General features: G+C 34.5%; 2 protein-coding genes across 2 annotated transcripts in view; one reads left to right on the top strand and one right to left on the bottom strand.

Moving 5' to 3' along the window:
* The window catches only part of LOC126759146 (uncharacterized protein DDB_G0287625), a 300,420-nt gene that overhangs the window by 248,088 nt on the left and 25,436 nt on the right, over nt 1-26,896 (bottom strand). The gene's annotated exons all lie outside the window — the stretch shown is intronic.
* On the top strand, nt 20,762-26,269 carry LOC126759269 (uncharacterized). Its single transcript, XM_050474001.1, has 3 exons — nt 20,762-21,011; nt 23,264-23,511; nt 25,159-26,269. The coding sequence occupies exons 1-3, from the start codon at nt 21,000-21,002 to the stop codon at nt 25,580-25,582; spliced, it is 684 nt and encodes a 227-aa protein (XP_050329958.1). The 5' UTR covers nt 20,762-20,999; the 3' UTR covers nt 25,583-26,269.

The raw sequence follows: 26,896 nt of genomic DNA, 5'->3' as shown, positions 1-26,896 counted from the left end.
ACCGATTCCGCCAAACAAGTCGGATACCAAAGTACATAGATTGTTGTTATTGTTATTGAAAATGTCAAAAACTCTTTGACAATTTTGAATGCAATGTCAGTGAGCTCAAGACCAGTATTGCAACACTTCTATCGGAGTGAATGGCCATCTTACTGAAGGAAGCAGCTCTTCGGATCTATACATCTCCTGCTATCTTAACTAAGTTTCCATATATCCGTGAATAAGCTCAATGCAGCGCTTCTCCAGTGGGGTCACACCGCCCACACATCTTTTCAGAGAAGGAACCGCCCATCGAAGGTTCCGCTATGCAGTCATCCAAGTTATCAGGGATGCAGTCGAAGTAGCAGATGTTTTCAGAATGACCTCTTTAGAACCACGTATACCCGGCTTTCCTCAGTCTTATAACAGCCGTCGCATCATTGCACTTGCCGCTCCGACAAGTAAAAATTGAGATCTTGCGATTATTGTACGGTGTAGCATTCTATGATATACATATGTTAACAGATTTTATAAAAATGGGAAGTTTATCAGTTTACCTACAACAATACAAAACTCCAATTAGATTGTATAATATAAGTCATACACTGACTACTAAACGATGCTTTCATAGACATTTGCTTTACCCAATACTTTTCTCAAATTTGATCTTTTTGCAGCTGTTACTTGATTTATACTCAGTATAATTTACCATTTCATAATAAATATACTTACTCTGGAACAATGTTAGCAAATTTCACCGAAATAAAGATTCGGTTTGCAGGAGGCAACGCAAGAGAACCTTGTTTAGCGATGAATTTGAATCTTGATAATACCCAAGCCATTGTTGGGAAGCCGTTACATCCTCAAAAAGTCAGCGTTTAGTGTGTTCTATGGGAAGATTAAACTGATGTTCCATATTTTCTCACAAATGAAGTTACTGTCACAGGCGATCGCTATAGAACCATGATTAATGACATTTTCGTGCCTGAATTGGAGAATGTTAATGTGACGATCTTTAGTTCAACAAGACGACGGGACATGCCTTACAGCCAATGAAACAATCAATTTATTGGCGGAAACTTTTTGTGAAAGCAATATCATGCGTGGTGAGCCTGTGACGTAGCCAACAAGATCGTGCGATTTAATACCGCTGGACTATTTTTGTTGTGGTAATGTGAAGTCACTTGCCTACGCAGATAAGACCGAGGCAATTGACGCCTTGAAAAAGTATATTCGGCACGTTATTACTGTTATACGGCCACAATTGCTGCAGAAAGGGATCAAAATTAGGCCTGTCGTCTGAAATTTATTCCAATCAGCCGCAGCCATGCCACAGTCATTTTTAAAACATAATGGCGAACACTTATATTTATAAAAAAGGGAAACTATTGGTCTTATTTTAAATTGTATGCGTTTTATTTCTCTTTAAAAAAACATATCGGAAAATACGCTATACTTTGAATAACTAGCCAAAGCGTTTTTTATAATTTAGAAATTTGTTTTGATCGCTTGAGTCTTACACAGGTGTCAATTACCATATGTACATATGTAGATGTGTGTGTCTAAAGCTATTTCAATAAAATATATAATTAAAATGTTAAGTATGAATACTTTCAAGATTTTTCCTTATCTTAAAAAGCCATTTTTCATCATCATTGTGGTAATATTTTCAAAGCGATTGTCAAGGTCAGGAGGCCCATATTGAACATGGACTCACACACACCTATGCAACATGAAAATAACTAAGCCTATATGTTTGCTGCTGCAGCATATCCACAAAAATCGATTAACTAAAAATCCAACTAGTTGCTCTGGGAAATTTAAAGCAATAAATATAATTGCTTGCCTAGAGTAATACATACACACATACGCACATAATGACCTGTATCCATGCTGCGCACAAGTAATATTTCTATTTCTTTTTTGGTAACTTCAAACCAAATCGGTGCCACAAACCACAAATGAAAATAAAAATCGAAAAATGCGGAGGCTTAAACTGTCGGCTTTCAAGCTATGCGTGGAAAATTTACGCACACACACATGCGTTCGTAAGCTCAAAGTTGCGTATGCTTTTTTTTTACTGTTGCAATAACAACACTGTTAAAGTCAATGCACTTCACGCAATTTATGCGCAAGTCACTAAATGGTCAATAAGAACTCTCCCGTGTTGACCATATGTCCGCGTTTACACACCTAGACGTTGCTGCGTCGATATTGACCTTGATATTGTGAGCCAATCGAGGCGAAAATGTCATGTTTTTGCACAGGAATGTGACAGTTAAGCCAAGTAAGTAGATATGCTTGTCTATGAGTAATAAAAATCTGCGAAACTTGCGTTACAACTACGAAGTCTGTGTGTGTGTGTGTGTGTGTGTGTGAGTGCAGTAGTATGTTGTTATGTAAGCGCCTAAAAACTGGTGCATAGGTTTTGTATTTCTTGTGGTCGCAAATGGAATGTTGCCATAACCAAGCGCTATGTGCCTCCACCATATTTCACATCGTCTGAATAGTGTAGAACCTGAAACTCAAACTGGTGCAATAACATGTGCGTAAGCATTTTTCGGTTAGTAAACCCCGCTGAGAAATTTCATTTAGAGAAGTAGATTTTTAGAGCAAGGTGAAGTCAAAGATGCTGGTACCAATTAGAGTTAAGTAGTTAGATCATATTTTCATATAAGCCATAATCAGACCTGCTCATTCATAATTACTTCACCTCGGTCCAACTTTCGGAGCTAAAGACCCTACATCAAACCTAAAGCATTGTTTTCGTTGTTATGGTCACTGAATTTTCCTTTGCTGGAAGGAGCGATGTTCTCAATTTAATCCCGACTAAAGTAGTAGATTGATAATAGTGATTCAATGTCAGGTTTCATATAGTAGAAGCTATTATACTGATGTGGGCAAATAGTAAGACTTTTTGATTTAAATTTCATGCGAAAACCCATAACTCTCAGTGACGACTGCGTTGACGACGAACCGCGTCCAAGACGGCCATCAACATCAACTCAAGATCAACACGTCAATAAAATAAAGAAATTGGTGCTGGAGAATCAGTGATTAACAGTCTAATATCTTGCTGGCATCATTGGAATATCGGAAGGATCAGTGAAAACCTTTTTGGAAAATCTTTGAGCCTAAAAAAAGTGAAAGCCCTATTGGTTCCAAAATCACTAAATTTTTTCGAAAAAACAGCACCGCTTTAACGTCTGTGAAACAATGCTTTCCGACTTCCAGGATGTCATGAAATGTATTATTACTGGCGATGAGTTTTGGATATATGCCTACAACCGGGAAAAAGGCGATCGATTGGCTTAATATCGTGGCTAAGGTGAGCCGAAGCAGAAAATACACATCAAATCAGGTCCAAAACCAAGGGAAGACAGTTTTTCTCTATTATCGAGGTATGATACACTCCAAATTCCTTCCGACCGGCCAAACTATCAACAAGGAATACTATTTGAATGTTATGCGTCGGTTGCGTGAAACTATTCGTAAAAAGCGGCTGGATTTTGGGCCGACAACTCTTGGTTTTTCCATCACGATATTGCACCGTCGCATAATGCATTGATTCTTCGTGAGCTTTTCGTCAAATTTTCAACCAATATCGTGTCGTAACCACCGTATTCGCCAGATTTAGCTCCGTATGGCTTCTGGCTATTCAGCAAACTCAAACAACCGCTTCGGGGACACCGGTTTGAGTCAATTGCAGACATTAAACGTGAATCGCTAAGCGCATTGAAGGTTTTACCGGAAATTGACTTTAAAACCGTTTCGAGGATTGGAAAGAACGTAGGCACAAGTGTATTGGCGCCAAGGAAGATTACTGCGAGGCGTAAGACATAGATTTTGAAGAATAAATTTACAATTTTAAAATAATGAAAACTCCTATTATCTTTTGCAAATTTCGATGCTCATCATGATGTTGAAACTAAGATCTCAACGATAATAGAATGACAGAAAAATGTTGTCTCATTAATCAGTTATTCTACAGTTCTATTTAGTTCCTTTATTTATCCAATCTGATCGGAAATCTAGGTTAGGTTAGGTTAGATTGCTGATCCCTCAGCATGGCGGGAAAACGCCCTGAACTATTGGGAAACCACCCTGAACCTATCACAAATCTACTTAGGTGCTATTTTTTTCCAAGATTTTACCTCGATGTCTAAATATATAAGATCCGGGCTATTTTTACATTGATCTGGCAAAAGTATATTCGAGGCGGAAGTGTTGACATTATTCTATCACAGTTTCTTTCAAACAACTGATGGAGACGCCATGCAATAAGATATTCAAGCTGACCGCATGAATCACAATTAGATAGTGTCTAGTTACAACTTCTTTAAACATTGAAAGTAGGACCTTGCTGTGAGTGAAGAGTTCACTAGAGCTCTTACGATTTTCCCTGTGAAAGAAGGATCTTGCCCTTGAACACCTGCTTGTAGTAGTTGATCTACTCTTGACATACTGGTCTGTGGCCCAACATGCCAGTAGTGAATCACAAGAAGCAAACGGAAGTTGCGCCCTGACCTGTAGATTTACTGCAACTTTATAGCAGCCACCTCCGCTTGGAATCCCCTCATTAAGCCTGTTCCTTCGTTTTTAGGATATCGATCGGAAATTTTGCACACGTCGTATTCTCCCCAAGAAGCTGGTCGCCGATACCAGACCATATAAACTGATCGACCAAAATCCAATGTTTGTATGGAGAACAATTTTATTTGATAAGATATCTTTATGATTGAATTTGGCAGGATTTTCGTCCATGACAACGATGCAATCTTTGGAGAAATTATTCAGATCGGACCACGTAATACTATAGATGTCGTATTAATTGATGGATCAAAAAGATTCTTGAATAGAAACTTTTGTATACGTGAAGGGTATTATAGTTCCGTATGTAGTTCCGATGCCACCGAAACTTACTTTTATTCTTATTTATTATTACACAAAGCTTCGAGTATTTTAATCATCCCTTGAAAATTACGAGTTCAGCTTCAGTCAGAGCTTTAACAAACAGAGTTTTCGAAAATAAAATAATAAAAACTATAAAAATTTATTTAAGTAAAAAAAGTAATCAATATTCTTAACAAAATTCTTTTAGTGAACCAGTTTTGGGCGAATGAATTTCCCTGCAGGGTATAAACTGAAACTTGTTTGGCTTTGTGCGTACATTATTTAAGCTACATACTTATGTTTCTGGTATTCGCCGGAGCATTGCCATTGGCAAATATATGTGGCGTATACATACTCACATATATAGTCAAGGTCATCAGCTTGCCTAGGATATTGGCAGTCGGCATATTTTCAGCGATTTCCGCATTGTTGCGAGAATTTCGGGCGTTGTACACTTGATACTTTTTATATTTTTTATATATAAGGTGTGTGTTCGATTTCAGAAGTCAGAAAAGTCAGTGCGTGCAACAGTGTTGCCTTCCACGTAAAAGGTACGCATAATCAGCATTAATAGTTGCAGATGTGCATTAAAAGTCACTATCAAGCAGTTTCAAATTTCATAAAGAGAAAGGCATACATACATACATATATACATTTGTATATCTGAGTAGTAGTTGTGTGCGCATTAAATCTGACTTTTGCAACATGCTTTCTCTTCCAACCATTTGCACTCCGCACAAAGGCAAAACCATCACGCACATCAGCTATTATTACCGGAGATATTACAAAAAGCCTAACTGTTGCCTATCTCCGCACTTCTTCGACTACAACGCGGTGAAAAGTAGTCTACTTGTCTATTCTCCCCTTTGCCACTGTGCTGAAAACGTCAAACGGTAATATCGAATTTCCCGAACAAGTTTCGCTAGTCTGGAATTGACTTTCGTCATTGCCGCTTGTATAGATTTTACGGCGATAACGTTTGATTTCGTTGATTCCGCCAAGCGTCCGCACTGCGCTAAGCAAACAGTCAGCCAGCCAAACAACTACAACAACCAGCCCGATAGCGCAAGACAATAGCGAAATTGTTAACCTTCTAACTTTTGTTATTGCTCAAAGGATAGCAGGACTTTAGCACAATCGCACACACATACAAATGCAAGCCATACATATAAACTCACATACGGACACACAAATCTTTTGCCTTCAATCGTGCTTTGTAACCGGAGCAAGACATCCTCTCCCATCGCCTGTTGGCCAGCGTTGATTTCATTGAATGCTTCAGTGCGTCTAAAATTTCAAATGATCACCCAGTTCAACCGTTTCAATGTATATTTTTGCACAACTGTGTGCGTTTATGCCTTCTGTGTCTGTGTGTATATATAACTGCTGTTTCGCTGTGCGTTGTATTTGGGGTTTATTGCTGCTTATATTTTTTTTCCTTCGTATTTGCTGAAGTGCGCGCACGGAGGCAGCTGAAATAATTGAGATACTCGACTCGCAAATGGAAATTAAGAGATAAGCCAACGGCAAAATGCGAATATACCGTGGTGTGTGGTAGGTAGGTGATGACTGCTAATGCAGGACTTTTATTTCATCCATTGCCGTGTAGGAAATTGGCGAAAAATGCATGAGATTTATGGTTATGTAAGAGATCCTTGTTCTCCGTGAAAACTCGTTTTAATATATGTACAGTTAAAAATTAGTGATGAAAAATATTCATCTACTTATGATCTATATGAGTACTAAAATTCGTATAACTACATGTTTATTAAGCTTTATTATAAAGATAAGGATTTGCAGTTTTTTTTATAATTTCAGACAAGTGACCAATTTTCGACCACTTTTTTGCAAAAATCGGAGTTCAGCAATAACTCACCGAATATTTTCTTCTAAGACGTCAATAGCCTCGGACTTATCTGCGTAGACAAGCGACTTCACATAACTTCACAAATAATAGTCCAACGAGGTATTACACGGTGTGTAAGCCGCTTGATCTTGGAGGTCACGCTTCATGCTCATGTGCGCTCACCAAAAATTTCCTTCCATAAATTAATTGTTTAGTTGGCAGTTTAGCTTTTATCGCCGTCTTTTTGGAAGCAAAGGCCGTCCACATCAACGTAGTTCCAATTCAGGCTCCAGAAACTCACTAATCATGGCTCTATAGCGATCCGAATTTACTGTGTGTTTTAAGGTTATAACGAATCCATAATGCTGGAGTTCGATGTATCTTCGAACTAAACTTTATTTTTTTAATAAATTTGCACTAACGTTTATCTGGAGTAAGTCCATTATTATGGAATGGCAAATCAAGCAAAGTATAAATCAAGGAACAGCTGTCAGTAAGAAAAACTTCGAAAAAGTTGTTGTCCGCTATACAAACTAAAGTCTTAGAACATTCATCTATTTTTTATTATTTTTTTCGATAACAATTATCTCGTTGTTTGACGATTCGACCGAAAGAGACTCTTAACGTCAATCGATCGTGTTTGCCGTCTCCATTGAGACTTTATAACTATCGGGTGATTTTTTAAGAGCTTGACAACTTTTTTTAAAAAAAAAACGCATAAAATTTGCAAAATCTCATCGGTTCTTTATTTGAAACGTTAGATTGGTTCATGACATTTACTTTTTGAAGATAATTTCAAAAATGTTGACCGCGGCTGCGTCTTAAACATTCGGAAAGTCCAATTTTGGGCAACTTTTTCGAGCATTTCGGCCGGAATAGCCCGAATTTCTTCGGAAATGTTGTCTTCCAAAGCTGGAATAGTTGCTGGCTTAATTGTAAAAGACTTGATGTAGCTACGTAAAAAGCAAAAATTTGGGGTGAAATTTTAGCAACCAGAAATTCAAGAACTGCCCATGCATCCCGAAAAATGCACTGTTTGGTGTGGTTTGTACGCTGGTGGAATCATTGGACCGTATTTTTTCAAAGATGCTGTTGGACGCTACGTTACGGTGAATGGCGATCGCTATCGTTCGATGCTAACAAACTTTTTGTTGCCATCTTAAGAACTAACTTGGTTGACATGTGGTTTCAACAAATTTTACAGCTCGCGATTCTATGGCCATTTTGAAAAACTAGAACAATAAATGGACCCGTAAGTTGAAATCTGCGATTTAACGCCTTTAGACTATTTTTTGTGGGGCTACGTCAAGTCTAAAGTCTACAGAAATAAGCCAGCAACTCTTCCAGCTTTGGAAGACAACATTTCCGAAGAAATTCGGGCTATTCCGGCCGAAATGCTCGAAAAAGTTGCCCAAAATTGGACTTTCCTTGGACCACCTGACGCAGCCGCTCAACATTTAAATGAAATTATCTTCAAAAAGTAAATGTCATGAACCAATCTAACGTTTCAAATAAAGAACCGATGAGATTTTCCAAATTTTATGCGTTTTTTTTAAAAAAAAGTTATCAAGCTCTTAAAAAATCACCCGATATTTGGTGGCTCCAAAACTTTACCGAAACAGTATCTAAATCGTACAATTTTGCTCTCCCTTATTTGAAATCTCTAGGTGTACTGAAGTGAAAGATTTCCATACCAATGAATTCAATTGAATTATTCAATCCTTTTGAAGCCGGAACAACTTAGAATCCATACAATTAGCAGAAGACAAAACTTACAGCGCGCGAAAAACTGACTGTTTTGCGTTCTACCTTGTCCCAGAAGGATCTTGGGACCGCACGACTAACATCAATCTAATCTAAATAAAACGACAGCAGCATAGTTGCTAAGCACAGATAATCTACTTGATTCTATGATACCAAATCCGCCTAGTGATGAGTAGGGCCGAGTTCAAAATACAGACTAACTGAACTATTTCGAGAATAATGTTTGTGATACATGTCAGGTTCCATAAATAATAAATTTGATCTGTTGTTTGAATTTTTACGTCATTGATATAGACGGAAAAGTTAAACCCCGTACACAAGACAATCGAGTTAACGTAATCGGAAGGGATCCGGATTTGTATCGAGTCAACTGGGCAGCATTCCTTAAAATTATATCAAACACGTTTTCTGTCGCTGAAAATACCAACGAAGGCGTTAAGTAAGAAGCCCAAAAATATTACTAAATCAAATATATGGCAACACCGGCACTCAACTCCTCTCTACGGCATGTTTTTCCAAGCGATATTAATATTATACAAATTGCATTGCAAAACAGCAAATCAACCCTAAATAACAGCAATGAATTGCTTTCAACACAAAAGGACGAAAATGAGGACGAGTACACGGGCACCCATTGTACCGGTACCCTCATTATCTCTTGTGTTGTGATTAACTCGCCAAAGTGTAGGAAATGCAATGGCAATGGCTTTAACAAAAATACGCAAAAAATCAGCAGAAACAACAACAACAAAATATATTAAATGTGTATAACAACAACACCGAGAATAAACTGATAAAAATAATAACAAAAGGGAGAGTGAAAAATCAGTTTGATGGGTGCCAGGATCTCATCAGGCAAACGCCTCGAAATCAAAAAGGCATTATTACGCGCACTTTTTCAGGCGCTTCCGTCACCCGAAAAGCGAAATAGTGAGCCAAGGGGTGAAGGCCAGGCGCAGCGCTTCTATGAGCGCTTGCGAATGTGGCGCGTTGATTGTGCTTTCGAGGGATTACGCACGCAGCATAGTCGCGTTGCCGAGTGTCAACCCCCGAGCAGGGCAAAGTCACATACACTGCCCTGTTAGACATGAACACACACACAAACACTTGCATAGGAACTGATTGCGCGCGCGCATTACGGCCCTGATGGCTAATCGTACACGCTTCGGAGCAATGGCGCGCAAGACCGTAAATGTTAGTTAGTGACAGTCATTGTTGTTGTTTTCTTTATGCCGAATGCCATTTCAACTGATTTAATTTCCGTTTGCGCTTAGGCAGCATGCGTGAGTGCCCGCGCGCTTGCGGATGTGAGAGAGAGAGAAAAAGAGAGCAGGCGACAGCATCGAATACGACCACCACCACAGCGTTGATTTCATATTTGTCCTTACGACGAACCCGCTGAGGTGTGAGGATAGTTTGTGGCACACCCGCTGTGTGTCACTCGGCTATTCCTGCTTCATATTTCTCGGCCGGCTGCTGCTGAACACTGACTCGAGCGGACGGGTGGGAAAGAGATGAAAGTAAAAACACAAATCAAGTAATGGTGTCCACTATATTAAGTGTGTGTGTGTGTCATAACGACAGCTCATTGCCATTGCCAGCCACTGCTATTGTCATACTTTGTCATATTCATATGTAATTATTGTTGCTCTAACTGCTGTTCTTGTTGTTGTTGCGCGTACTTTCGAGTGCTCGCAAAGTTGCCATTCCATCCGCTTCCATGTAGTTAACGCTAATAACCGCAAAATATTGTGAACACCAGGCGACTACTTCATTAGAAGGTGTGTTCCCGTGTACTTGCGTAATCCGCATTAGAACTGGTCTGAAAGCCGCCACAAACGCGCCACACACGCACATACGCTTATAGCGTTCGAAAATAACTTTGCAGGCGGTAATTGCTGTCCGTACTGTACGAGTACACTCATGATTTTGCATACGGCCATTCTGATTAATGAAAGAGTTCTTGCTCAGCTTTTTTGCGTACGCTCTCTCGGTGTGTGGTTGCGTGCGGAACTCGGCAGGCAACTGCGCGCACGTGTGTGGGATTAAGTTAAGACAATATGTAAATTCTCAAATCAACTCGTAGTATTCTTCACATTTTTATGAACTGCCACAAATCTAACAATCGCATTCATTATTTGCGGCAATCGCTTAAGCTGACAAACGACACTTTTCGGACGGTTGCGCACATGAGTACCTGGGAATGAAAGTTACGTGCATACACATCGTTTGTGCATATGTATTATTTTAGACTTACTTAGTTTTATGAAATATTTTCAAACATAAAAAACAGGTTTTTGTATTTTGCATTATTTTGGAGATAAATAAAAGTGATAGTGCAAATAAAGTTCATTAAAGTATGTAAAAAAAACTCCAATGAGTACGGATAAACGAAAATATAGAGATTTTATGAAGCGATCATCAATACATTAATGAATAAACCATATTTTCACTATAAAATATATTCTCGTAGAAAAAATATGTGATACAAGTATTTGAGTAGCACCCAGCATACAGTGAAGGTCATGAAGTCATCAAAAACTTGCATTATAGGCGTCGTCTATCCATCTCTGTTTGTAAGGATAACGTCGAGTAGCAAAGGATCTCAATATTTTATATTTTGAAGTTTAGTTGAAGTCTATAGAACGTTTATAGAAAGTGTATGTAAAATTGGATTAAGAATTGGCAAATTTGTATTGACTAAAATATGTGAAATATCATTTTATAAAACAAAATGTTTTGTTTTTAAATTTGATTTTATTATTGAAAATAGAAAAAAATTTGTAGTAGGCTCATTGATTGCAGAAATCTCTTCTTTTTGACATCAAAATATAACATTACTATTGGCATTTGCTCAGAAAATACATGAAAATACCATACTAAACAGCCGAGAAACTACTCAAAGTTTATTAATTTTTTAAATTTTTATTTCATCTACTTATTATTTCGTTAGTAGCAGCTTTAAAAAGTACTAAAATTAATTTGAAAAGCATTCAATTCAAAACTAATCATCAAACTATTGAGATTTTGCAAAGTTTTACAACTTTTCCAAGTGGTTTCAGAAAATATGGATAACTTTGGCCGATAGAAGAGGATTTGCATTCCAGGTCATACATATCGATAGTGACTTGTCAGAAACTTGTTTGGTTTTGGACCAGTTCCCATCTATGGCGTATATTTGACTGGTGAAAAGTTCACCTCAAGGGTGAAAATCGACTGTACCAGTTCTTTTTTTCAAATAGGGATGAGGGCGATGCAAATCTAACTAAGGTAAATAAGACTTTCAATTTAATGCAAAAATAATGGATTTCTTTTAACTATACATTGTGACAAAAAAGTACAAGTAAATTTTAAATAAAACGGAAAATATTTAACTATTTATCAATATTTATTTCGCCGCCTTCAAGATATAATACACTTATGCAAACGATTTTTCCAGTCCTCGAAACACTTTTCATAAGCACTTTATGGTATGGCCTATAGCTCCTTCAGCGCATTTTGTATTATCTCTTCGATCGACTGAAAACGGGTTCCTTTCCGATGATTGTTGACTCGTTTGCATGTCAAACTCATAAACTCATGCAGTTATAATACTCTCCATGAATGTGGGATCGGATTTCACACGATCAAGCCTGTCCAAAGAGACCGGTGCACGGTACTCTTTTGAAAAAAATTCAGCTTTATCGCGTTTCACACCGTTTCGCACCATATCCCTCACTTTTTTAATATTTTCATCAGTTGAAGAGGTCGAAGGTCGTCCAGAACGAGGAATGTTGATTATTGAACCGCATAATATTTTTAATAATCTGAACATTTAATTAATACATTTATTAATTTAATTCAGTTGTGCTCTGGCTTATGGCACGTGCTACATGCGGCACAGTGCTTCAAACAACAGAAATGTTAAAGGCGCAGCCCTTTTTACAATTTAGTATATTGGGCACATTTGAGCTTTGCCAGTTGAACTGCATGGCTTTGAAATATTTTACAACTACAATTTTTCATTACTGAGGCTATTAAATATAACTTTATAATGCACTATTTAGTGTAAATATTTTCAAGTATCATATATACATATATAAATAACAAAAATATATAACAACGCTAATGAATCATATATACATAGTTACGATTTTATTTTCCAATAGTTGCTATTTTTTGGTTTGAAAAACTATTCAAAGAAATATTTTTAATCAAAGAAATTAGGTCATTGAGTAATTGACTCACTGCAATTAAAACATAATTATTTTCAATTCGTTAGTATATATTTTAGTATTTTTTCAAATCATTTAATAACATAATTAAAAAAAAATAATAATTCGATACTGTAACTATAAACGGTGTAAAAAATCAATTATTCTTCACAGCTGAAGCAATGAGCTCTTTTAACGGTTCGAATAATGGATATAAATGCATACATACTAAAAATGGGTGTCTTCAATAAGAGTATTTGTGAACCATTTTCCATTATTTCTAAAAATAGACTTCACCAAAGCAAGCAAATACCAATACAAATGTATATACATGCATACTTATGTGCATTTATACTCGTAAATCAATTTGTAAATTCCATTACTGAAGCAGTAATAAAGATTTACTACATATTCCTCTATTTAGTCTTCCGAAATGCAATGCAGCGAATACATAAAAAAACTAAAACACAATTTACGAGTAACAATTAGTTCGTGCTGTGCATTTCGAGTGTTACTAAACATGCATACTTACATACAAATACACATTACATAACACATATGCACTTTTCTGTTCGTAATTTTGTGTGTTGCCACAGGCACAGCCCTTTTAATGTAGTTCGGACCCTTGTTTTTACACGACGAATATGAAGGCTGCTATGTATTTATGCGATGTAATTGGGTCAACTAAGCATATACTCATTCACATATCTAGTTAAAACACAAGTAAATGGATGAACATTCAAAGCAACACGTGTAAAAAACGTCTTCAATAACCTTTATTATAAGTTTTCCGTGCTTGTTTGGAATAAAAAATTATTTGTATATCGGAAAAGGTGTTGAACCGCGTGCGTCTTCACGAAAATCTAATCAAAGCAGTCAAAACATAACGTCATAAAGCACGAACTGAAATCTGCGATTTTTGAAACAAAGAATATTAAATGCAGACTAGCACGCTGTACTCGTGGGTTGAAGTATGAAGTTATACGAGTATACTACTATGAAAAAAATAGTATGACTTAGCTCATAATTTTAAAATTCTTTATTTATTCTTCAAAATGTATATCGTCCCCCCCAAAGTAATCCCCCTTGGTCCCAATAGACTTGTAACAACCTTTTTTCCATCCCTGGAAACAGTTGTTAAAGTCAATTTCCAGAAAGGCCTTCAATGCTCGGAGCGATTCACGCTTAATGTCTTCAATTGACTCAAAACGGTTTCCCCCGAGCGATCGTTTCAGTTTGCTGAATAGCCGGCGGTCACGCGGAGCTAAGCGGTTCGATGATGGTTAATAATTTGGCGAAAAACTCTCGAAGAGCAGTACTTGAGCTTGCATTATCGTGGTGCAAAAACGAAGAGTTTGCGGCCCATAATTTAGACCTATTTTTACGAATAGCTTCGTGCAAACGACGCATAACTCTCAAATAGTATTTCTTGTTGACAGTTTGACCGATCGGATAGAATTGGAGTGCACCACACCTCGATAATCGAAGAAAACTGTCAACAAAACCTTTATTTTTGAGCTGCTTTGACATGTCAAAAACCCTCTGAGTAATACCTGGGGATAGCCATTCTCTAACAAATGAACCTTGATTTTTGTTTAGTTCTGGATAATCCAGCAATATTCTTCGGATGTCATGTAATAATATATCATTGGTTTTTATTATTATTTTTTTCATCTTTTTTATAAAAAAAATAACAAAAAAAAAATAATTTTTCATTTATTAAAACTAATCCCCTTTAAGAATGCTTTTGTGACCTTCGTAAGAGATGAGATTGTAAGGTTGTATAAGAATTGCATTAAGAATTGGTAAATTCGGTTTTTGGTCAGATCAGAAAGTGGTTAGTCATTGCATGAAGAACTACATACACATATAAAGAATATGCACGAAAAACTTAAAACTTTTTAGAAAAAGGCGTTTAAGGACAAACTGATCAAGTGAATTCAACTGAGCGGCTACACTTTAGAAGATTGTAACTCCATTTATTTCAAAAATGATTTCGTAGCTTCGAAGTCTTACATAAAGTGTAATAATGTTAAAAAGCTGTATTATCGCTTTCTAACTCTTAATAATTAATAACTGAATATAGCTTTGAATTATTATTATATTTATCGCAACATCAAAAAGTTCTCTCTACAATATGTACACTATCAAAACTTATTGTCATTTGATACAGTTCAAGGTGGTCTAATAACACCTCCGGACTCTGGGATTAACCGTTTTCAATTCACTATTTCGCTTGCAATATTTGAGCTATGCTCCCTGTTTAAATATAACAAATTTCATCAAGTTGAACTCGATATCAGAGTGGTGTATGTGGTTATAAAAGCGATTTAACCCTGTGATTTATATTTTCTAACTTTATTTTATTAGGGCATTAAATTTGTTATAAACACGTTGATGGTTCGATTCACCACAATGCAAGTTTTAAGGTATTACAAATTTCTCTTAGATTATTGGTTCATATATTACCTTACGCTAACAATTAAAAAACTTAGATTGATCCCTCTAAGGACGCATATACGGTCTACATTCCATTTTCTTATAGGGAGTAGTCGATTCCAATTCTTCCAATATTTCACCACAGATTCTTCACAACTTCAATTTTTCGTCAAGCAACGATTGCTAGTTTTTTCTAGCCACGTTGGTGGCCTCCAAGTCGAATTAAGGTTACTTAATAATTAAAAGATATTTTTTATGAAGATATTTGTTTTGATTTGGATCGTTCAGTTTGACTATAATGGTCCGATTTCAATGATATATGATATATTCGAAGATAGTAAAGACTGCAAAAAAAAGTTTTTCATACAAACACTAGATTTTGATCGAACTGTTTAAAATACAGCTACCGCCAAGGCGATTCCGACAAATGAGCAGTTTCCGTATTTGAGGTGTCATTCTTATGCCGGGTCTTCCTTGTTTTTAGTTTTTTTAGATCGCTTGGCTTCTATTGTTTAAAAATTCTCTATTATTTGTTGCTCATACACCAATTTCAGTATTTTTTCTCATTCGCATAAATAGATATATTAATTTGATTCTACAGCAAGTACTGTGCATTTTTTATATTGATCTTTAGAAAGGATCTTCATAAATCACATTTGTTAACTCGAATAATTTTAAGAGATTTATGAGCTACCATTAGTGTTGATCTAAGTGGTGTATATATCTGTATATCAATATATAGCAATTTTTTCTTAACTTATAAACCTGGGCCATAAAAATATGTACGGTTATCCACTAATCCAACTTTTGGGTGGGCATTACTCACCTGACAGCAGAGAGCGGCAACTATTTGTTGTTGCTTGGATAGTACAAGCATTTCTGTTAGATTGTTTGTATATAGTATATATGTACTAAGCACAAAATAATTGAATAAGTATTGCTTACAATCAATGAAACCGGCATAACTAGTTGCATTAAGTGCTTAATAGACATAAAAGAGCAAAACTTTGAGATTTTCGCAGCATACAACATACATGCATGCATGAAAATAAATATATACTTATGTATGTCTGCTTTTAAAACTTTAAATCTATAGATAAGCACACATTGTATATATTTATATATATGGCATATCCACATGCATGCTTGTCCAGCAAGCCTTGTGACGGAATTAAAACAAAGTGTGGTTGAACTCTGCCAGAGCAATAAGTTGAACTCCATTTATATTGTTTGCATCTAACAATTAGCCAATTCTCAATAAATCTATGTATTTGTCATTTTTCAGTTCATTCTTGTTTATAAACCAACTAATCGTAGCTTTTTATAAATTTCCATTAAACATTTAATAAAAGTAATTTCTATGTGTTTGTGACCACACCAAAAAGTCATTGTGGAGTTCTAAAAAGATTTAAAAAACGATTTCATTTATTCACTTGAATGTTATACTCGTATGTTTGTATGTGAGGCATATAGTAATTATATGGCAGCACTGCTAAAAATGGAATAAATCCTTGAGCATGTACTTAGTTTTAGCCGGACATTATTGCGCTTTGTATAAACTCCCTTCACTTTCTTGAATTTTCTTTTATTTCTGCACCAGTTAAGGCCTTTGGCAAATTTTTTATTCGCATATTTGGCAACAATGAATCTACTTGACAGTTTGTTAGCGCTTGTCGCAGTTATCCACATTTAACAATGTACGTATGTACATATATTTGTAGATATATCTACTTATGTAGGTGTTTTATATTGAGTCATTCAAGAAACTCTGTAAAAATTGTGTTAATATCCATTAGATGAAAAATTATTATAAACTTTTAGTTTTTGACTAGAGTTTAATGCTAAATGTCACTGAGGTACATAAACTCGAATTTTTGGTGGGATCGCACCTTACCATTCACATTCCCACTTACATACCCAAATCTGCATTATAAGCACATTTTACAGACCCCGTCTGGCAAATAAAAAAAAAAACTATTTTTTTTTGTTTTATCTAAAGTACACTTTAGGGTTATAAAAAATTATTCGATAAGTAAAATAATAAAAATAAATATTTTTATTATTAAATATTTTTATTATTAAATATTTTTATTATTACAATTTTTTTATAAAAAAATTATTTTTCGATCAACTTTATAGTGTTTTTTGGTTAATAACACGGCTACTTTGTGAAAAACTTATGCAAAGCCAAAATCGTATGTTCGTTTTTTATTTTGTTGCAGATAGTGGTGGGAGGTGTCAGACATGTTTACAAATAGTGACATGGCATGATCCTTGGAGAAGTTTTGTTCTCTCAAGACCAGAAACCCACACGTAATAACACTATACAAAAAAAAGCTGGAAGCCAAAAACAAATTGATTTTTTGACGTTTTTGAGACAGTCTGGAGTGCAGCAAAAGTACCAGCCGAAGGCGGCGTCAACTTAGTATCCGTATTGCGAAAGGAAATGGTGGTAGCATGCGACGCTACAATGCGAAGGACGAAATGTCACAATAAGCGAAGACCTGTATAACGGTGAATTGAAGAAATTGCAACGCTGAGAAAGCTCTGTCACTCTGCCCGACGTCGCCTACAACGCAATCAACGCAAAGAAGCATTTAAAAGTCATAAAAAGCTTCTAAAATCAGCGAATACCCGCAGCAAAAGAAACTGTTTTGAAAAGAGCTGTGAAGAAGCAAATATAGAAACCTGGAGAGCATATAAAATCTGTATGTCAAAATTCCAAAATAAGTAGCAGCAACCCAACAATCTAAGGATACAAAAACCAAAAAACGACCAATAAATGAGGTGCATAGACTCTATATCCAGAGAAGGAGCTGGGTTTCCACCTGATTCAAATATTAAGCGGGCATGAATTCTTCAGCGGCTATCTAAGAATGACGGCAGTCTGTATTGTTAGATGTCTAAGGAGTCCAAAGATGACTATGAATACGTGTTTTCCATTGGTTTAGCGTCTGGACTTCTGCAAGCGTGCCCGTGGTGAACATGCAATAGAAATCGAGTTCTATACAAAATGGCATCGAATATACTTTCACAGGAATAAAGAATTTCAATGATATCCCAAACTTTTGTAGCGGTCTTATTGAAAACCCGTTACTAAAATTGTGATAAATCAATACATAAATATGACAAAAACATTGAGTTTTACACCTGGAATGATACAAGACGACTTTATAGCATACAGGGTCAAAATTTTACGATGGGCGTGCAACCAAATTTCGGTGAAAACCCATATCTCAAGACCTACTTGACTGATCTCGACCAAATTTCCAATGCAAAACCGAGCGAAATTTCTTTTATTACACCAATGAACCAATGAAACTTTGCCCGAATAGTCCAAAGTCTAAAATCTCTCAGATCAGAATATGTGAATCAAAGTTCCAATTACGAAAAAGTGTGAGTTATTTCAATAAAATTGGTAGGAGTGTATCTCAGCGCCGACAATCGATAAAATCAGGTGAAAACTTGCCCTGAACCCCATATAACCATTTATTTGGCATTATGCACCTTTCATCCTGCCAAGTAGCAAGAGTATGAACGGTTCGGCTACACTTGAACTTAGGTCTGCTACCAAGTATACACAAAAGTATTATGAGAGGCTGATGAGAGATCGTGAAATTACTTAGTACTTAGTTTTCAAGATGTTCAATGACGACTATTAGACTTAAGGGCTTATAACCTCTTGCAAATGGCTGTATATTTACAAATGTGATGTGGTGGAAAGTATTCTCAAATATATGAAATGTACATTCGCTAACCTCTTATGAGCTACTAAACTCCAAGCACTTGCTTGTATGTCTTTTATGGTACACATTTACAATTAAATGTTTGAAGGTAAGAAGTAAGTATTCGTATATACTGTCAGTATTTCGTATTCATAATTTATTAGTTTCTCTATATTTCTTCTACTAATAATATGCCACAATTTATTTATTTAATATATAATATTTATTTTAATTTTTAGTAATTTCTTGGCATAGAATTATTTCGATTTTACCATTTTCATAAAGTTTACAATATATGTACAAACATGTACATACATTCATGAAAGCTTTCAGTTTTGCCATGCCTTCATTTTTTACTTTTCAATAATCCATTTTTCTTCGCTTTTTAGTTTTCAATTTGAATTTGCGCCACTTGGGCTTGGTCAATGCATTGGTGGCCTTTCCTCAACAGGTTAGATGTAAATCATTTGCACTATCAGCAGGCCAGTAAAATTAAAACAATGTTGAAAGTAGCAACGAAACGATCAAAAGCAAACTAAACCAGATTACATTTGTTGTAGTGCACATTACATCATCTTTCCGAAACTTTGGAAACACAAATTTGCGAAATCTCGGCCTTTGGCACTCAAATTGAATTATTATTCGTTAATAATTTAAGTTTATGAAATAGACAAATGCATGTGTGTATGTATGTGACTAACAACACTGAGGCAACTATGGCAAAGTTGAACACAATTAACCGCAAATACAACCCTCCACACACACATATACATACATAGCCATAGACACAGAAATACACATGTAAGAATTGTGTCAGCCGACGAGCCACCTGTTCAGGTTTGTGTCTTAAGTCTTCTGTTCTAACTGCGAGCGACTGATTTAGTTGGCTGGCAAAGTGGAGTATATCAATTACCACCGTCACTTGCATTCTCATCATCAAGAATTTAATAACTTTTACAAGTGCAAAGCGTTTGAACGGAAACGTGGCGTGGCAACTCAATCAATACAGCAATTCCCATATAAATATATACTATATATTCACTTCCATTGTTGTTGCGCGGCATATCACGTGGCTACAATGGCGTCAAATGCGCAACAACAAAGCGTTAAAAGCAATAAATGCCAGCTTAGAACTCCTCCATGCTGACTGGTTCGCTAAAGAAATTCACTTTTATTTACTAAACACATTCATAAGGCTGAAAAGAGCTGTAAAAAGCATTGCGCTGAGCAGCCGCGACCAAAACATTTGCATTGCAACGGCGACGTTTAGTTCCCGCACTGAGCGCTTTGTGTTTTTGCGCTGGAAAATGTGAAGAAACTAGCAAAACCAGCGGTCAGCCACCACCAACTGCAATAACAACAACATAAATTCACAAACACCAGAGCTTTGTTATGTTATTGTTGTTATTTTCCAATATTTAATTTGTTGTTGTTTTTTCCTGCTTCTTTTACTTGGCTTTTGTGCTCAAATCAACTTATTGGAGCATTTAAGGCAAAGCTGCGCATTTTTGCTGGGGTTACGCTTACGCTTGTTGTTGTAATTACTATTTGTTGTTGTTGCCCGTATGACTTTTAATATGTTTATTTATTGTATTTTTGTTTATTGGCGTGCCAACACCCATACACCGACATCGTTTGACTTGACTGCCGCCAGCTACCGCGCTTGCTGGTCGCTGCTGTGCAAAAACAATTACACACCCATGCATATACATATATACAGACATGTGCTGCTCACCGATTACTTGTGCTATTAACAATAATAGCAACAACAACGGCGACTGGCTTCAATCTGATTGACTTGTACTCCGCCAAGGTTCTGTGTTGGTATGCGGTGGCGCTGCGGTGCCGTGGCATGCAGCGGCGTGCTTTTGGGCGGCTATAAAAACTGTTGGCCAGGTTACGGTGAGAAGCAGTTCGTTTAAGAAGTTTGTCGCTGTCGGTTTTAAAGAAAAACCTCAATCCTAATTGAATTCAAGAGCAACTCTTGAAGTAAACAAAATCGCAAACCGCTCACGGTTCGGTACTGACGTGTGCGCGTTCACCCCGTTTTAACGGACAATCGTATAGGCTACACGAAATTCATTTTCGAACTCACTCATATTAAAAAGCTACTATTTGGAGCTACAGCAGCAGTTTACATTGTCACTAACCTCAGCGAAAATGTTCCGTTTAGTAAGTTTTACTCAGAACTGAAATTTCGAAAAAATTCAGAAAATAATTTATAAAAAATAAATTTCATAAGCTGAAATTTAAAATAATAATTTAAAGAAAAATTAATTTCGAAGAATAATTTAAAATGGTGAGAGTTGTGTTTATATTGTAATGTGAGAAAAAATGACAAAAATTAACAATTTCGTCGTGGATCATAAAATAAAATTTATAAAAATTTAAATTAATACTTCGAAATTGTAATTACTGCTGTATATTGAGTGAAAAAAAAAATATATTAATACAATTTAATGTGTAAATGTAATTTTAGAAATTAATAAAAAGATTTCTAAAATTATTAATATTTTTCATTTAATTCTGCTTCCCAAAAAAGGCTTTTTAAGAAATATTAAATATTGCAATCAAACAAGTCTTAGAATATATGAAAGAATTTCTAATAAAATCTATTAACAAAAAATCACGTACATATTAATTAATTCAAAAAAGTTAACTGAAAAATTAAAAAATAATTAAATAATGAAATAATTTTCAATTATTTAATCAAATTAATATATTTTTTAATTAAACAAAATTATTACTTTAGTTAAAAAGTTTAATTTAAAAATTAATTAGCTTATTAAAAAATATATTCTTTTGACCAAATAATTTATTTTTAAATTCAACTATTTAACTAAAGAAATTAATTTTTTTTAATTAAAAAAAAATAATAATTTAAAACTGTTTCATTATTTAATTATTTTTTTTTATTTTTAAGTTAACTTTTTTAAAATTAATTTATAGGTGATTTATTTTGAGAAAAATTATTTTGTAATTAATTAATTAATTTTTAGATTCAACTTTTTAACTAAAGTAATTAATATTTTTTAGTTTTTTAATCTTGTATTCTAAAAAAATTAGTTAGTTGGCATTTGTGATTAAAAGGAAAAAATAATATATTAAAAAAATAGCTTTTTAAATTACCACAATTGATTAAATTAGTCAATAAAAGCCCAATAAAAGATTCACAATAAACAAAAAAAACATATTTTTTACTTATTTCTTTTCTCTTGTACCATATTCACAAGTACTAAATCGAGTAATAATTTTTATAGAATGTAAGATTAAAAAATTAAGTTATTAATTTACTTAATTAAAATATTATTTTTTTTTTAATTTTTCCTTTATTTAATTTCTATTTTTAGAATTTTTTAAATTAATTAGTTAATCAAAATTTAATTTTTAATAGAATGCAGGATTAAAAAAGAAGTAATTTATTAATTTAATTAAAAAGTTAATTTTTTTATTAATTTTATAATTTTTGTTTATTTAATTTTTATTTTTTTTTTGATTTTTTTTAAATAATTAATTAAACAAAATTTAGTTTTTATAAAATGCAATATTAAAAAAATAAGTAACTAATTGATTTAATTAAAAAGTTAACTTTTCATTAATTTTATAAATTTAGTTTATTTTATTCTTACATTTGCATTTTTTTTATTAATTAATTAAACAAAATTTTTAAAAATTAACTCATTTAAAAAAAGTCCGAACTATATTTAATTAATTAAACTGTTATAATTTAATAAAAATAATATTATGGAATTAAATTTTATGAAAAGTAAGAATTTGAAACCAAAAAAATAATATGTTTACAAAATATTTTTGTTTAGAAAAACAAAACATTAATTAATTAATTAGTAATTAATCAAACTCTTATAATTAAATAAATATAATATTATACAATAAAATTTAATGAAAATTATGTTTTATTTAATTTTTATTACTTTTATTTTATTTACTTTTCTTATTTTAAGATAATTAAGTTTATTAAATGTATTTCCTTCTTTTTGTAAACATACTATATATAGTATAATTATTTTATGGACAATTGTATTATTGCTCAAGATTTTTTTTCCAACTTATCTGGAAAAACTCAAAATTAAATTTAACAATTTTTTCTGTAATTTTTTTTGTGAAAAAACTAATTATTTAGCTGATATAAAATCTCACTTTAAAAGCTTTCAAAAATTAAGTTAAGTCGAGCAATAACTTGCCGATTTATATGAATCAAATCGGAAGCTTAATTGTACTGCAAAATAAATCTAATTCATGTAGCTAGTTTTTACTAGAATTCTTTAACATAAACTAACTACGCCTCTCAGATTTTCTTTCATAAAAGTATTTTTTTATATAAATAACGTATATAATTTTCTGTGTTCCATTTAGTATTATAACAAAAAAAATATTAAATATTTCCATTATACTTTTTTCCGCAGATCCTTTTAAGCACCTTAGTTGCCATTGCCGCGAGTCAGGGTTACAATCAAAATCCCAAGACAGCGGCTATTATTAGTGAACAACGTTACCTTGCCGGTGATGGCAAATTCGGTGCTGCCTATACACAAGAGGATGGCATTAATTTCAAGGAGGAAACCGATGCCGATGGTACACGTCACGGTAGCTACAGTTATGTAGATCCTACAGGCGAGCGTCGTACAATTTCCTACACTGCTGGCAAAAATGGGTGAGTAAAGCATGAAATGCAACAGAAAAAGTAGTAGAATTATAAAGAAGGGATTTTAGGCTTAAAAACAACACGTTAAGGTGCTACATGGGTTTCCTTGAGCAAAAAACAAATATCCGATCTGAATATATTAAGGAACTATAGCGTTGTATGAACAGTAATCCATGCCAAATTTCATGAAAATATCTCATCAAATAAAAAAGTTATTCATACAAAGATTTTGTTTTGATCGGTCAGTTTCTATAGCCGTAGTATTAGCATAGTATTTCGATTACCGTGGTTCCTACCAATTATCAGTTTCTTGGCGAGAAGTGGTGAAGTTTATATACTTTATAAGACTCCAATATTTCCTTCTGTCTTTCGAAACATAATTTATGCGAGGTAACCTTTTCTCATTTCTAAATATGCCAGTAGAATGCCAAATCCAATATTTTGGTGCTCTCCGAGTAAATGGTTAGAGAGTAGCGTGAAGAGTAAAAATAGAGACAATTTTTAGATCTGGCTAAACCAGAATGATTCCATTTGTAAAACTTGTACTTGAACTTGTATCGAACTCGTGTCGATTATAATGAAAACCGATCAAATAATTGAGAGCTCTTATATTTCTTAAAAGTCTAGGCTAACCAGAAAGTTGATAAAGTGAAAGTTACTTTGTATTTGATAAGTTTCAAAGCTTGAGAAGTACGAAGCACAAAAAACCTGCTCGATGAAAGAAGTCATGAATCAGCAGAATAATGTTTGAACACCTTCGAAACCTAGAGCTCTCAAGCGATTTGATATGAAAGTGAAAAGCGCAAGAATATATTTCTTATGATACCCTAGATCACAGGTATATAAAACTTAAGGCAGTTTACATCTTACATAGTACGTTAGTGTCTAAAGAAATGAGTAAAAGAGATATCCCCAAAAAATTTTACCCAGATAAATTATAAACCTTAACTCTTTATTAAGAAAACTCGAAAGATACTATTCGTTAAACGTGCTTAGCAATCAGAACCCTACGGACCATACGGATCCTATCGTACTGCAATAACGATTAAATACGAATGTCTTTTGTGGTGTTGCAAACTGTTTTGATTTGTTGGTCGATTGAAACTGCGGTCAGTTGGGCAATTATTGAGCAAATGCGCGTGTAGCCATATTGCTAGCGATTAGGTACGACGAGTTAAAGCTGCCACCCAATACTCAAACCAGTATTATTGCAAAAAGGAAAGAGGTGTCTCACTGTAAGAAACCTGCATAAATAAATTATTGTTATCGTTGAGCTGCAGTAAATTGAATCAAGATTTTTTTTTTTGGTTTTTGTAAGTTTAGTTGTTGGAGCGTTCAGCTATGACCGCTGAGCTAATTGGTTAACCACTCTAAATACAAACAGTTACAAATTTATAGAGACTTCAACAAAAGGTGCTGGTATATGCTTGCTTATGAATAGTTAAATGTAGCAATTTTAGATTTTTCTGTGTGAGCAAACAATCAATGTTAATTAGGCAACTAGCTTATAAAATTGTTACCGGCTTAGTAACTTAGCAAAGCAATTACAAATTCACATATGTGTTGGCAACAATTGCTTAATTAAATAATTATAATTATTAGAATTATAACAATTTGAAAAAACGTTTTTCTGAAATGATTTCCATTTATTTGCAGTTTCCAAGCCAGCGGTGATCACTTGCCCGTACCACCACCAGCTCCACCACAACCCGTGCCACAGCCAGGCTATGCACCACAGCCACAATACCAGCCACCAGCACAGTCGGGCGGTTACCGCAGCAACGACTACGATGACGGTTCGTACGATCCACGTTACAATGATCCCGGTTTCGGTCAGCAACAAGGTGGCTATCAGGCACCACAACCGCAATATCAGCCACCAGCACCCGCCTACAATCCACCACCACAACAGCCAGCCTATAATCCACCGGCGCCACAATACAACAGCTACCAAGCACAGCCACAACAACAACCCTACTATCAACAGACCACACCCAATCCACACCGCTTTGCACCACCCGGCAAATTGTCGCTGAATCGCACACCAGACGGCTTCAGCTACAGCTTCAACAAGGTCTAAGCGGCGATCTCTGTGCTTAGGTATGTGGGTGTTGGGGCGGTCAAGCATGGCAGAGGCGGGGGTAAACGCAGAAGGAAGAAATAAAAGAAAAAAATGTGGATGTGAGCGTAAACACTAACTGAGCTACCTATAACTAAACGCTAAGTGCGCTGCGTCTGGTGTTGCAGCTGTGCGGCACAGCGCGCTAAGCTTGCATTTCTGTCTTCTCGAACTACTCGAACTACTAGCGATTTCTCATACAACTTATTCCTATCGTTTCGTTTCAAATTCTGCATGCTTTGGTTTGTTTCACTTTCATTTCATTTTGTTTGGGTTTTTCTTTATATTATTTTATTTTATTTTGTTTTTTTTTTTGGTCGCGATCAATTTTATTTTGCAATTATTTTAATATTCAATTATTTTCTTTGATTTCTATGTGTTCTTAGTTTCTTCTCATTTTTCTATAATTACATTTCACATTTCATACATTTCAATCTCTCAAACTTCTGTTTCCTTTACATGAACGTTCACTTTGTGATATCTAAAAAGTAATGGCATAAAATTGTTGCAACAATTCCTTCAGGTTACTCTTATATGTAATTTATTTGTGCTTCCTTTTTATTTGTGTAACTTTAATTTTGTTTTTTTTTTCTTGTTTTTTTGTAAAGCAATTGTGTCAAGTTTAAATAAAAATTGTTTTATTGTGAATATTAAAGAAAGCGTTTTATGATTTACTAGAAGAAATGTCGATCATTAGGAAAAACTATATATATATATAGGACTATGTTATATTTAATTTCCAATACTGGAGGTAAAATTATAAGGAAGCGAAACTATTTTTTCTAACTTTGCGGCTTTTTGCAGTCCGTTGGATTGTCATAGTAATTAAACTAGTTGTTTATATAACTAGACCCACAATAGACCATAGGTTGCAGTGGAAAGCTTCAATTTTTCTAGACCTAAGTAATGGAGGAAAAAATATTTGGAAATCTCATACCAAAACTTCTCAGCAGTGCATGCTCTACACTTACTGGATCTGATTATGACTAAATGTGTTTGAAAAATCGAGTAAGTACTACATTTGTTAAAGACACCAGTTCAAAAAAAAAATAGTTTTGAGGTTAGTTTTGAAGTTTTGCACTTACGATTGGTACACGAACTTTATAAAGATTTTTACTAATATTGATATACCCTAGACAATACCCTATAATATACCCTTTACTATACCTTATACTTTATGTATATTGGTAATTATATACATACATATGTATGTGCAATATATTTTTTTTTGTTATATATATGGGATATTAGCTTCTCAGCAGTGGGCTTGTATAT

Source organism: Bactrocera neohumeralis, chromosome 2 (genome assembly GCF_024586455.1).
Source record: "Bactrocera neohumeralis isolate Rockhampton chromosome 2, APGP_CSIRO_Bneo_wtdbg2-racon-allhic-juicebox.fasta_v2, whole genome shotgun sequence".
NCBI classification, from domain to species: Eukaryota; Metazoa; Arthropoda; class Insecta; order Diptera; family Tephritidae; genus Bactrocera; species Bactrocera neohumeralis.
This window is presented reverse-complemented; position numbering and strand designations above follow the sequence as displayed.

Excerpts from the sequence above, each read along its gene's own strand:
- LOC126759269 (XM_050474001.1), top strand. Across the intron at positions 23,512-25,158 it reads TACACTGCTGGCAAAAATGG|TTTCCAAGCCAGCGGTGATC; the intron begins GTGAGTAAAGCA and ends ATTTATTTGCAG.